This window comes from Acomys russatus, chromosome 5, assembly GCF_903995435.1.
Source record: "Acomys russatus chromosome 5, mAcoRus1.1, whole genome shotgun sequence".
NCBI classification, from domain to species: Eukaryota; Metazoa; Chordata; class Mammalia; order Rodentia; family Muridae; genus Acomys; species Acomys russatus.
Genome location: NC_067141.1, coordinates 2,676,475 through 2,690,499, shown reverse-complemented (window position 1 = coordinate 2,690,499; position 14,025 = coordinate 2,676,475). Strand labels below are relative to the sequence as shown.

Below are 14,025 nucleotides of genomic sequence, written 5' to 3'. Positions count from 1 at the left end.
GCGCGTGCGCAGAGCGAACGGCGGTTTTAATTGGCCGGAGTCGGGAGCGCGCGGGATCTGTGTAGGCTATCACGCGCTCAGGGTAATCTGGGTCCCCGTTCCTCCCCCGGGAGTCTTCCTGGGCCCCGTTGGGTCACCGTGACCGCAGCCAGAGGCTGGCGACGGCTGCTCCTTGCGTTCGTCTTCCATCCCGATGGAAGAGCTTCCCGGGAAGCCCCTCAGCTGTGCGGAGAAGGAAAAGGTGCCCTGGTTGCGGGAAGGGGTGACCCCGAGCTTTAACCCGGCGCGCCTGGTTCCTGAATCCGAAGGAGGCAGCGTCCTCCGAGCCACCCGCCCGGAGAAGTCATTGAGCCGAGCGCGCTGCTCGGTAGTGGAGTTTAAAATGCAAATTAGCCAACCTTAACTTCTAGTGGCACTGCATAAATATTAGGTGTAAAACTTTAAATATAGATAAACCTAAAGCCCCTCCCCCGGCATCCTCCACCTCTCACACCTCATCTCTGCCCCCTTCACGTAAATCTTTCAACTCGCTTGTACTTGACTTCCAAAAGTAATAGGTTTATAACGGAAAGGAATAGTTTCATAATGGATGCTTTGGTTGGTCCTGCAACTTCCGCTTTTCTCCATGTTTAAGACCCGCGTTGGAAGAGGACGCCAAGAAGGAAAAACATAAATAAGTATTACATATAATGAATAGGTGCTGTGTGTGTGTGTGTATGTGTGTGTGTGTGTGTGTGTGTGTGTGTATAAATTTATTGTAGTAGTCTGTTTGGAAATACTCTCATTTCTTTCCAGCTCAATATATTACTCCCCTGTAAAACTTAAACGATTGCTTGCAGTTTCTTGTGCTTGCTGTGCAAAATGAGAATTCACGTTGATTTGTCCTCCGTCTTCCCTTCTAAAGATGATAAAGATCATTTACAAATAAACAAGACAACTCCCACTTACTGATAAGATTGAGGACAAGACAGCAATAGAAGCTGAGAGCGCAGACTCCAGACCAGTGTTTTCAACTTTCTTGATGCTGTGACCCTTTACCGTAAAATTATTTTGTTGCTACTCCATAACTGAAATTTTGCTACTGTTAGGAATCGAAACGTAAATATTTGATGTGCAACCCCTCCATCGCGGTCACGACCCACAAGTTGAGAACCGCTTCTCTAGGCCTGTGGGGTTTAACGGAGTAGTTAGAAATGGCAGTGTCCTGAAGGAACTGCATATTCGTGTTCTATAAAGGCATGGCCACTATATAATAGAATCTATTTGTTAGGGTTTTTGTGAGTACTAATTGAGTTAATGGACATTAAAGTCACAGAAGTACATTATGAAAGTATCAGCCATTTTTCCTTCTTTATTTATTTATTATTATTTTTTTTTCATTTTTATTATTGTGTAACTGAGAATGGGTAGGGACTGAGGTGACCGAGTGCAAAAGTGCTGGCATCCACAAAGCGGGGGCTGGGGAGTGACTAAGAAAAGTTTACATTGTTGGTAACTTTCATTGTGGCATTTTTGCTCCTTTCTTGTTTGTGGAGTTGTTTTTTTTTTTTTTTTTTTTTTTTTTTTTTTTTTTTTTTTTTTTGGTTTTTTTCGAGACAGGGTTTCTCTGTAGCCTTGGCCATCCTGGACTCACTTTGTAGACCAGGCTGGCCTCGAACTCACAGCGATCCGCCTGCCTCTGCCTCCCGAGTGCTGGGATTAAAGGCGTGCGCCACCACGCCCGGCTTGTGGAGTTGTTTTTAAGAAAAGGTGTCATCCCAAATTAGTCTTGGACTTAGGTAACTAAGGATGCTGTAGACGTCTAACCTCCTTCCTCTTCCTCCCAAGCACTAGGGTTACAGGTGCTCAGCAGAGAACTGGGTTTATGCAGTGTTGGGGATCCCAGTGCATGGCAGATGAGCACTCTAGGAAGTAAAGTGCACCTCCAGCCCCATTTGTTTAGTTCTGTTCTGTTTCAAGGCATATACTGAGGATAGAAATCCCAAAATTGTCTGAAAAATGAATACCAGTTTAAAGATTCCTAAAGGGCAGGAAGACGAGGGTGGCTTTGCTACTGAGAGAATGGTTTTCAACCACAGAAGCCAAGGAGACAGAGAAGAGACTAGGAATTTGGCATAACCTAATTAACTTTATTTACAAAGACTTGTGGAGATGCCTGCTGTGTGCCTAGCTGGGAACTCAGAGGTGACAGTCCCTACCTCTCACAGACTTTCATCTGCATATTCTTCAAATATATGAACCCAATCCACCGCGGAGTTTTCCTACTAGTGCCTGGAATAACTACACATAATGCTATTTCCCTAAGATTAGTTCCTTCCTTCAGATCTATAAGCAAGTGGTAGCCCTCAGAAATGACCACACGCTCTGTAGCACCTTCAGGAAGCTAGTGACTCGTATCACTCAGGTTAATCTAGTGACTTGTCACCAAACCTTATCTGTGGTCTTGTCTGTCATCTGCATTCTTTACTACACGGAAACTGCCTCAGGCACCTTGTACCTCCAGCAGCAGGGGTAACTGACACTCTGTGTGTCACTGGGGGTGTAGCTAACTACTGCAAGTTCCTGGCCCCCCCGCTTCTCAAAGGGATGGGAAGACACAGGCGAAAATGGACAACATAGTGATAGTGTGTGGTGCGATAAATTTTGAGAAGAGCACAGAGGAAGGGGAAAGCATTTAAACTGGGTTTGAGAATGAGCCCAGAAGTCTACCCTAGGGACATAATCCTGCAGACTGAGGCTTGAGGAGTCCATAGGAATTGGGAAAGGGATGAATTGGTCTAGGTGAAGGAAACTCAGAGAAAAGTCCTGAGAGAGCTTGAGGCTTTGTAGAAACCTTTGGAGAAAAGGTGTGAATGGGGAACCGCCCTTCCCTGCACTGAGTCTTGCTGAGGGATGCTGCAGAACGCTGCACAGATGCCCCCGCAGGCCTGCTAGGCACTGTATTCCCTCCGATCCCACCTTCCCCCTGCTCAATTGTTAATGTTTTTCTTCCAGTTGAAGGAAAAGTTAGCTTTTTTGAAAAAGGAATACAACAGAACACTTGCTCGCCTTCAGGTGAGTGAATCATACTCGGTCAACAATCTAAGAGATGTTGTTGTTTTGGTTGTGAAACAGGGCCTCACTATGCAGTCTATTGTGGGGCCAGCAAGATGGCTCAGAGGGTAAAGTCACCTGCTGCCAAGCTTGACAAAACGAGCTCAGTGCCCAGGACTAACATGGCGTAAGGAAAGTTGTCTTCTGGCCTCTTCTTAGGTGCTAAGGCACGGGGTATTCACGTGTGTGCACACACATACGTAAAAGTAAGTAAACCCACAATCCTGCCTCAGCCTTCTGGGTGCTAGGATTACTTTGTGCACCACTCCACCTAATGGGAAGAAAGGTTCTTGACAGTCATAAAGCTCTAAGGAAAATTGATTTCTTGGGCCACTTTTGTTTTCTCTAGCGTGCCAAAAGAGCTGAGAAGGCTAAGAACTCTAAGAAGGCAATAGAAGAAGATTGTGTGCCCCAGCAGGAAATCTCCTCACAGCTAAGCCACTCTGGTAAATTAGCCATTCACTTACACTTGCTTTGTATTTATTCCTCAATTGGCTGATTTATTTTTTTTCACAGCCCATGATAAAGAAGCTGTAGACTTCTTAAATAACATAAAATTCCCATTTTACAATTCAAGGACTACCCTGTGCCTTTAGTTGGACTGCCTATCTAGTTGTTCTTTTTCTCTTCAAATTTTAGGAACTATATTCAATGTTTTAGAATTGATAAAAATGGTTCTTTAACTTTTGGCTATTTTTAATTTTTATTTTTAAGCTATGATGTTTTATGTAACATCTTACCATGTGGCCCTAAATGGCCTTACACTTACAATGTTTCCCAGGGTGGCTGCATACTCAGCGGCAGTCTTTCCACCTCGGCTTTGTTCAGTGCTCAAATTGCCTAGGCCACCGTGCCAAGGGCCACTCTTTGACTGTAAAAATGCTGCGTGAATGGCCATATGTTTCTGTGTGGGTCTGCTTTTGATTTTCTCGTGATTCTACCTGGAAGTGGACTTAATTGACTCTCATATATACATACTTTCCCCCCTCAGAATCTGTAAGTAAAAGCTTTCCTTGTGACCCATTACAAGGCAACCGTCTTGATGAGGAAACTGGAGAAAACATCTCTGTGATACTTGGTGTTGAACCTCAGTCCTTTAGCCATAAAAATGGCCAAGGAGAAATGTTCTATACGCAAAGAGCAAGTGACATCCAAGAACAGTTTTTGCACAGCACCAGCAGCCCTGACTGTAAGAAAGGGCAGAATACACTTCCAGGGAGAACAAAGAAGCTATGGGAGGAAACATCTGTTTCACAGGAGAAAGAATATATCTGTGACATTAAATCTCTTATACTTCCTGGCAAGCAACAAAAGACACAAGAAGCAATCGATAGCAAAAGTCCTAGGTCCCCGGTAACCGAAAAGACTAACCTTTTAAGTCTGAAGTCTAGAACGCCTGACTCTCCAGCCCTTGCTACAGGAATTGACAGGGAGAGTATACTAATTCCACCATCTGGCAAATCTGAAAGGGGTATTGATACACCTGTAAGAGGAAATAATGTCTCCACGGAAGCTGCAGTTCCTTCCTGCACAGTGTCAGACAGCAATCCTAGTCAATGCCTTGAACGTACACCTCCTAACAGTGACTCCAAAGTGCCCAGTTCTACTCAGGGCCCAGCTTCATCCACAAGCCCGGGGACACAAGACATGAAAATGGCTGCATTTACAGATGACCCAGGAGCACATGAAGCTGAGAGTGCCGGTGGTCAGTGGCCGGGAAGTCCTAACTCAGAGGCAGGAAATTCATGTTCTATAAATGATATCCCTCACAGTAACTTGCCAGCAAATACTTCCCAAAACTTTAAATCTTTGGAATCTCATGGTAACATTGTTGATGACAGAAATGGGAATCTTCAGAAAGATGAAAGTCTAGGTCCATCTAAGACCCTCAGCCCAGCAGCACTGTCTTCTCCCCCGACAGAAACTCAAGTGCATTCTTGTACGATGCTTGAGGGCCTTCTGTTTCCTGCAGAATACTATGTTCGAACAACCCGTCGGATGTCAGACTGTCAGAGGAAAATAGCTCTGGAAGCTGTAATTCAAAGTCATTTGGGTATCAAAAGGAAAGGGCCTAAAAATAAAAATCAAGCAACTAAGAATGTAGTACTCTCCGGTGAAGAAACTGACCACAGTGGAAGTAGTGTGTTGGACACATGCACAGCACAGTCAAGTTCAGGAAGTCCCTCTCAGGAACTTCTTTCATCAGCTGAGGTCAGCTCTCTCCCAGGACCTGCTGAAGCTAACAATCGATCTAGGAAGGCCACTACACGGCCACCAGGTAGAGGACACAGAGGAAAACAAACATCAGTCCGTGCCTCCACACTGGATCGCTGTCAGCTGCTTTTCCCTCCTTGCACCACACTGGCTCTTAACAGGTCCAAGAGCAAATTCTCCAAGCATAAGGGTCAGAATGGAAAAGTGATTATTCATGGTAAGAGAGTGGAAGGTAAATCAGATTGTATTTGATGGTGCTTGATGTGACAGCTAGTCACCACTGTGAACCTGGTCCTTGTGAATGCTGTGCAGCACTAACTTACTGAGTCACCACTGCCCTGTAGAACCTTTTATCTTCACCTTCAGTTGAAGAAGGTGGGGCAGAGGGAGGGTACATTGACTTTAATTTATATTGCAGAGCTAAGATTGAAACCTGGCAGTGTGGCACCAGAGTTTAGTTGTATGTTTGAAAAACTCACACAGCAAAGGAAATACATTGGGTGCTTACTCAAACTAATACCTGTTCAGATACAGCCATGGGAAGACTTAGCACAGGGGTTTCAACATAAAATAGAATATGTGTTAGGTAAAACTACAGAAAAGTGGGCCTGGAGAGATGGCTCAGAGGTTAAGAGCTCTGACTGCTCTTCCAGAGGCCCTGAGTTCAATTCCCAGCACCCACATGGTGTCTCATAACCATCTATACTCTCTAATGCCCTCTTCTGGCTTGAGGGTGTACATGCAGGCAGAGCACTGTATACATAACAAATATGTCTTTAAAAAAAAAAAACAGAAAAACATTATGTCATAGAAAGTCCAAAAACTTTTATGGATATCATAGCTGTGGTCTACAGAATATAGGATTTTGGAATAACACACAATAATATAACAAATTTTTTATTTCTTTTCTCAGTAGTTAATCGTGACCTGATAAACAACAGAAAATTTGGATCACTGGGGCTTTAGGTAGGGAATGAGCAAAACAACAACAGAACAAAAAACAGAAAAGAAATCATCTGTTGTGGTTTTACTTTCTTTATATGTATGAATATTGTGCCTGCCTGTATGCCTGTGTACCATGTGCATGCAGTACCAGTGGTGGCCAGGAGAAGCATCAGGATCCACTGAGATTGGGGTACAGATGACTTGAGTTTCCATGTGGACATTAGAGTGCTCTTAACTGCTGAGCCATCTTTCTAGTAACCTGAGCTACATTTAAAAAACATTTTTAAATCTATAATCAAGTTTAGTATTCATATGAGAATTTATATTAATAGAGATGTTTTGAAAACATTTATGATGATGATAAAACTAACCTGCAACAGCAACGACAAAAAAAAAAAAAAAAAAATGGGCCAAGGATTTGGTGCTGCTTTCTGTTTTTTGTTTGTTTATTTTGAGGTTTTTGTTTTTTGTTAGTTTGTTTGAAACATGGTCTTTCTATGTAGCTATTGGCTCTCCTGGCACTTGCTATGTGGATGTGGACCAGACTGCTCTAAAACACATGAAAATCCCCTAGCTCTGCTTCCTGACTGATAGTATTAAGAGATGTGCCTGCCTCTGCCTCTTTTATCTCAAATTCGAGGTTTGGATCACCACACCCAGCCTAATGCTGCTTTCTTAAGAGGTCAGAAAAAGCACATGGTGTTTATTTGTTTAAGTTGTCTATGTGTATGTGTGTGTGGGTTTGTTCATACGATTGTAGTACCTGAAGGGGCCAGAAGAGATGACAGATCCCCTGGAGCTAGAGTTACAAATGTGCTCCATGTGCACTCTGGGAACAGAATTCTGACCTTCTATAAGAACAGTACATGTTTTGTCTTTCTTTTATTCCTTTGATTTATTTTATTTTCAACTGTGTGTATATGTGTATGTCTTATGCATGTGAGTACAGGTGCCTGCCAAGGCCAGAGCTGTTGGAGCTGGAGTTATAGGTAGTTGTAAGCCAGTTGGTGTGAGTGCTGGCAACCCAACCTTTAGAATGGCGATAAACATCCTTAATCTCTGAGATACTGCGCCAGCCCCAAAGTACAAGTTCTTAACCACTTTCTCCAGTCCCAGGAACATGGTTTTAATAAAAATGGTTAGATAATAAACAATATCAGTCTTTGAGAATTAAAAACTTCCTAAACCCAGCATGGTGGTGCACACCTTTAATCCTAGCACATAAGAGGCAGGGGCAGATGGATTTCTATGAGTTTGACGCAAGTCCCAGACAGCCAAGGCTACACAGAGAAACCCTGTCTCGAAAAACAAAACAAAACCAAACAAAAAAACCTTTTTCTAAAGATGACATTCACATAACATAAAATTAACTGTTTCTTGTTAAGTGAGCTTTCCATGCCATCTCTGCTTTAAAAACATTTCCCCACTCCACAGGGAAGCCTGTACCATTACGTACCAAACATTTCCCCACTCTACAAGGAAGCTTGCACCATTACGTACCAAACATTTCCCCACTCTACAGGGAAGCCTGCACCATTACGTATCAAACGTTTCCACAGTCCACAGGGAAGCCGGCACCATTACATGCCTGCTTCGTTCCCAGCCCATACACAGCTGTCAGTGTACCGCATGATAGCTGCAAGATAGGTAGTGTGCTGGACACTTGAGATAAATGAAATTGCGTGATGTATGTATGACCTTTGCGCTTTGCGTGTTTGTTTTCAGTTAGCGTTAGGTCCATGCTGTAGACTCTATCCGTGCTTCACTGCTTTTTGTGGCTGAGCCGCTTGCTGGCCAACCAGTCTAGCGCCAGTGAGCTCCAGCCTCAGTGAGAGACCTTGTCCTAAAAAAATAAGGTATGGACCAATTGCAGATACCACCAAACATTGACCTCTAGTCTCCACATGCATATGAACATACACACGTGAAAACATACATATGTATACCAAAATAATAGCATTTTATTATTTTGGAGTAATGATAAAGCTTTCATTGCATCATGAGAACAAAATCCTAATTTTAAGGCAGCTTGTCTCTTCTCACTATCACAGACTTTGAATTACCTGATGAAGACTTTGGGCCTCTTAAGCTTGAAAAATTGAAGTCCTACTCAGAAAAAGTGATTGAGTCTCCTGATTCAAAAAACTTTGGCAAGAGGCTTTCTAAAAAGGGAAATTATGCTGCTATGGGGGAACTGCAAATAGATCTGGAAATGGAGGACTTGGATGAGGAATTCACCATTCCACCAGGAAAAGCACACCATCCAGGGCCAACCCTGAAAAGGCAGCCTACAAGCAAGGGCCTTTCTTCATCCATAGTGCTTTTCACTCCCACAGACAGTGCTGCAGCTCACGACAGCGGCAGGTCTGCTGCCTACCTGTGTTCACCTGCTTTCCCCTTCTTAGGCATGACTCCTGGTTCTGGCTCCCAAGCCGCCAGTGAGAATGTATCTGCTGAGGCTGGACAGACTTGCTCTACATCCCACTTGGGAGACACAAGCCGTCTTGCTAGTAACAATAAACAATGCAACAGTTCAGCAAGCTCACCAAAACTGGATACCAACCTGCATGTGTCAGGTAGGCACGGACGGCCTGCCTGTGACAGTGACTCTGGCCCCCAAGCAGCGTCTCTACCCATTGAGTCATTCACTTTCAGAGAAAATCAGCTCTGTGGAAATGCGTGCCTCGAGTTACATGAACATTCCATTGAACAGGTACAATCGTTTCCTTTGTGAAGTTTTCTCTGAAAGGTTGAAATGTCTTAGTGAATATGGACAGCATGACTTTCTTGCCACTGACCTCTCAGTATTTAAAGGTTTTTGCTATGTTTGTTTGAAGTGACTTCATTGTAAATGTTACATTATGCTTATTCTGGGAGAATTAAGGCTAATTAAATTACATATTAATTATGTTTTTACTTTATGTACCTTGATGTTTTGCCTACATGTATGTCTGTGTGAGGGTGTCAGAACTGGAGTGACAGATAGTGATGAGCTGTCCTGTAGATGCTGGGAGCTAACCCTGGGTCCTCTGGAAGAGTAGTCAGTGCTCCTAACCACTGAGCTGTCTCTCCAGCACCCTAAATTATGTATTTTAAAAACACAGGGAGGGTCCTGTTCTGTTTTTGCAGTTCAGTAGTCTCATTTGCCTTTGTGCTGTTAGCAGAGGGAACGGAGTTAGCTTCGCTGGTGAATGGATGGGAAAGGCGAGCATCACATAAATAAGCTTTTGGTGTGACTTTTGTTTCCTCAGACTGAAGTCGACGAGCCCCCTGCTTGTGACAGCTTGAACCCAGGCAACCTACAGTTGGTTTCAAAGTTAAAGGTCAGAAGAATGTCCTGTTACTGTGCACCTTGAATATTCCCTATGAAACAGTAAAGAGCTGATGAGAAGGTTGAAAAGAATTCTATCATAGAACTATTTAATTTTTTGTTTAATATTATTAAGTGTATTAAGAAACATAAAAAAGCAGATTTTAATTCTTTTTCACAGTATTTAGTTATAGTTATATTTTGAATTATCGTCCTGAAATGTATGTACCAACTTATTACCAAGGACAACTTAGCTTTTCATTTTTTTAATAGAGTGGGTGAGAGTAAAACAGGAGCCATTCGTGCCTCTGCTACTAAATGATGTAATATTCTCCAAGAGTCACTCTGAATTTATAGGAAAATGGGTTGTGTGTGTGGCACACATTTGCAGTATCAGTGCTCAGGAGACAAGTAAACTATGAGTAGGAGGCAGTCTAGGCTGCCTGTTGGTTTCAAGGTCAGATTGGGCTATACAGTAAACTCAAGACAAGGAAATCTCTTCTGGATTTTGAAACAGTAAATAGTTAGTTACTACATCCAAAAAGGTCTCTAAGCATTGCTGAGTGTTCTTGGAATGGAGGTGAGGGTTCAGAGTCTTCCCCGGGTGAAACCAATGGTAGCGAGGGAAAACTTCAAAAAGGTATTAGCGCTGCTGCCACTACTGACAGATTGGCCGCTGAGCTTTGAGTTCCTTTTCAGTAGGATGTACTTCTATGCTTTGTGTCAAAAGCTGTTCTTGGGTCAATGTTACTCACGTATCTATTTATTATTTATACTCTCATACATTACATCCTGACCATAGTTTCTCCTCCCTCCATTCCTCTCAGTGGTGCCCCCCCCACACACACTTACTTCCCTTCTCCCCCAGATCCTGTCCTCTTCTGTTTCCCTTTAGAAAAGAGCAGGTCTCCTGGGGATATCAGCTGAACAAGGCATAACAGGTTGCAATAAGAATACACACAAACCCTCATAACAGGGATGGACAAGGCAGCCCAATAGGAGGAAAAGGGTTCCAAGAGCAGGCAAAAGAGTCACAGACAACTCCTGACTCCCAGTTAAGAGTCCAATGAGAACATCAAGCTAACAACCATTACGTATGTGCAGAGGACGGAGTTCAGACATACAGGGTCTGTGATTGTCGCTCCAGTCTTTGCGAGTCCCTATGGACCCTACTTTGTTGATTCTGTGGGCCATGTTCTTATGATGTCCTCTACTGGGGTCAATTTTAATGCCTTAGATTCAGGTGGAAATTATTTTGTTCATATTTTCAAATTTGTATGTTAAAGGTTATAGTTTTTGTTGTTTGTCAGTGTATATGCAGTTAAGTTTTTCCATTCTATCTTTAAAAAAAAATTTTTTTTTCCAAGACAGGGTTTCTCTGTTTAGCTTTGGCTGTCCTGGACCAGGCTGGCCTCAAACTCACAGAGATCTGCCTGCCTCTGCCTCCCAGAGTGCTGGGATTGTAGGCATGTGCCACCACCCTGGCTCTTTCTTTTAAATTTAATTAATTAATTTGAGGCAGCATCTCATATATACCAGACTGGCCTTATTTTCCCAATTTAACTGACTGTGGCCTTGAACTTCTGATCCTTCTGCCTTCCAAGCAATGGGTGAGTTGGGATTGCAGTATGTTCCATCATGCCTAGTTTCTTGGGTGCTGGGAATTGAACCCAGGGCTTTGTACATATAGAATATGTATTTTTGTTCATGTTTGTTTTCAAAAGCAACTAGTTCTTGATTATGCTGATTCTGTTTTTGAGGTAGGGTCTCAGTATATAGCTCAGGCTGGCCTTAAGCTCAGGATCCTTTTGGCCTCTGTTTGCTGGTATGGGATTAACAGGCATGTACCACTTCACCTGGTTCATTCATTGTTTTTAGTTTGTTTTTGTTGTTTTAATCAACCTCTTGGGCTGTATGCTATCTATTTTGTTTTTTCTAATACTGTTTTTGCTATGCTTTGTGGGTTTGGACATAGTGCTCTCCTTATCCTAATCAAAAATGGCATATCGATCTGGGTGGTGGTGGCAGCGGCGGCACATGCCTTTAATCCCAGCACGGGGGAGAGGGTGGGCGGAAGGCAGGTGGATCACTTGGGTTTGAGGCTACCCTGGTCTACAGAGTGAGTTCCAGGATAGCCAGGGCTACGCAGAGAACCCGTCTTGAAAAACCACAAAGAAAAAAAGTCATATTTAAGTGGAACGTGGTGGTGCACACCTGTAATCCCAGCATTTGGAAGGCCAGCCTGATCTACCTTTCAAGTTCTAGACCAGCCAAGGCTACACAGTGAGGCCCTGTCTTTTTTTATTTATTAAAGCATATGGCACACGATTTCAACTTTATTCTCTTTCAACTCATGAGTTGCTTACCAGGATTTTTAATTTCCAAACAGGTCAGTTTTTGTGGGCTATCTTTTTGTGGCTAAATCAAAATGTATTACATTCTAGAATTACATAATCTAAAACATTTTATTTAGTTGTGGAATTAAGACTTTTTTTTTTTTTTACATCTATCCTGATGTAAATCTGATAGATGGTTTGAGAGTTGTTATTTTGTGCGTGTGACATAAAATTTATTAAATTCTTACAACCTGCATAAAACGTTTATTTTGCTTAGCTGGTGTTTCTTCTCATCCTGTAACTCATCACCTTTGGTACTTGCTCTTTTCATTAAGCAGAACTTTAACATAATTTATCCTTCCGAGTCAGAATCCTTCCAGTTCCTGTTCTGTGGATGTGAGTGCCGTGTGGTGGGAAAAAGCTGGTGCTAAGGAGCCGTGTATCATAACTGCTTGTGAAGATGTAGTTTCTCTCTGGAGACCCTTGGACACTTTGCAGTGGGAAAAAGTTCATACTTGGCACTTCACAGAGGTATGTCCGAGCCTCAGAGCTGAAGGGTGGGTGTCGTTTGTGATGTGGATGGACAGCTTAGCAGAGATCTGACTGCTCATTGCAGACTCACATCCCAGGGTTTATCACGAGACGTCTCAGACTTAAGTGTACGCGGAGCTCCATGAGCCCTCCCTCTAGCGTCCAGCATTGCCTTCATCATGCTTGCATGCGGGTGGAGTGCCACGGGGACACTTGTCTCTGGGGAAGCGTGACTTGTGTCTGTTCTGATGTCTAAACTGCTAATAGGCATATTTCTTCTTCACCAAAACACTATTCTGTTTTCTATATATTATCTTTATTCATCTCCATATACCTCTAATGTGGTCACAGTCCTACTGTTAAAATTATTTATTATTAGTAGTATTGCAGTTTGTGTGTGATATGTGAGTGTGTGCAGGCCATGGCATGCATGTGTGTGGGGGTCTGAAGACAGCTTTCAGGAATCATTCTCTCCTTCCAATATGGGCACCAGGGATTGAACTCAAAGTATTTTTACCTGCTGAAGCATTTTCCCAATTTCTATGTTTAAATCCATGTAAACATTCACGTGTTTCTACATAGTCTTCTCTTTGGAGAGAAGTGGGTATTGAGAAAGGTCTCCCCTGGCCCAGGTGGCCCTGAGTTCCCCCTGTGGTGGAGCTTACCTTGAACTCCTGACCTCCTGCCTCTCCCTGTCCAGTACGGGGACTGCAGGCACTCACTACCTGCCTGAATGTTCTTCCTGTGTATTTGTACTTTCTTCTCATTCATCCTGTACACCAGCTTTGAGCAGCAGGCTCTATACAGAGGTGGCTGTAGCTGGGCTTTTGGCTCCTTTACTGGGCTCTTTTTTCTACCTCCCTATACAACCCCCATCCCTTCCAACTGGCTAACACTAGGTAGGAAAGAAAGAAGGAGAGGGCGGGCAGGAGTTGTGGATCTCTTTGGAGTACTTCCTGCTGATTAGGAGCTTTGAGTTCCTTGGGCAAGTTTGATCTTCAGGATGTCTCCACCCAGCAGTCAGCAAAAGCAGTCAGCAAAAGCAGCAGCAGGGGACCCGCAGCCCCCAGAGAATTCCACACGTGAACTATCTACAGCTGGCAGAATCATGCCCCTGCCAGGGCACAAGCCCAGTCATAGTCAGCTGCTGGGGTCAATCTGAAGTACCCCATATCCGGCACCTGGGGTTAAAACAGAAACATACATAACATAATTGGGGTTTGGTTTTGGTTTGGTTTTTGGTGTTTCGAGACAGGGTCTCTCTGTGTAGCCTTGGCTGTCCTGAACTCTCTTTGTAGACCAGGCTGGCCTTGAACTCACAGTGATCCACCTGCCTCTGCCTCCTGAGTGCTGGGATTAAAGGCGTGTGCCACCATGCCTGGCTTCATAACTGGGTTTTTAAAGAAACCAAAATTCTCACTACAAGTGGCCATGCTCAGTGACTAATACAATTTCCTTCCTTTTTTCCTCTCAAGACTACACCCAGGGTCTTATTCATGCTAAGCTCAGGGTCTGTCATTGAACTTCACCTCTATCCCCTAAATATAAACGAGTTTTTCTTTTTTTCTTCCCTTCTGCCCTCCTCCCTTCCTCTGT

The 14,025-nt window shown here is 43.5% G+C and overlaps 1 protein-coding gene across 1 annotated transcript in view; it reads left to right on the top strand.

Annotated features, from left to right (window-relative positions):
* Positions 1–47: 47 nt before the first annotated feature.
* The window catches only part of Palb2 (partner and localizer of BRCA2), a 28,532-nt gene continuing 14,554 nt past the window's right edge, over positions 48–14,025 (top strand). Inside the window, exons 1-7 of the mRNA XM_051145175.1 lie at positions 48–241; positions 2,995–3,054; positions 3,443–3,539; positions 4,085–5,524; positions 8,304–8,965; positions 9,504–9,575; positions 12,268–12,429. Coding sequence (XP_051001132.1) covers positions 194–241; positions 2,995–3,054; positions 3,443–3,539; positions 4,085–5,524; positions 8,304–8,965; positions 9,504–9,575; positions 12,268–12,429 — 2,541 coding nt within the window. The 5' untranslated portion in view covers positions 48–193. The remainder of the gene's footprint in view (positions 242–2,994; positions 3,055–3,442; positions 3,540–4,084; positions 5,525–8,303; positions 8,966–9,503; positions 9,576–12,267; positions 12,430–14,025) is intronic.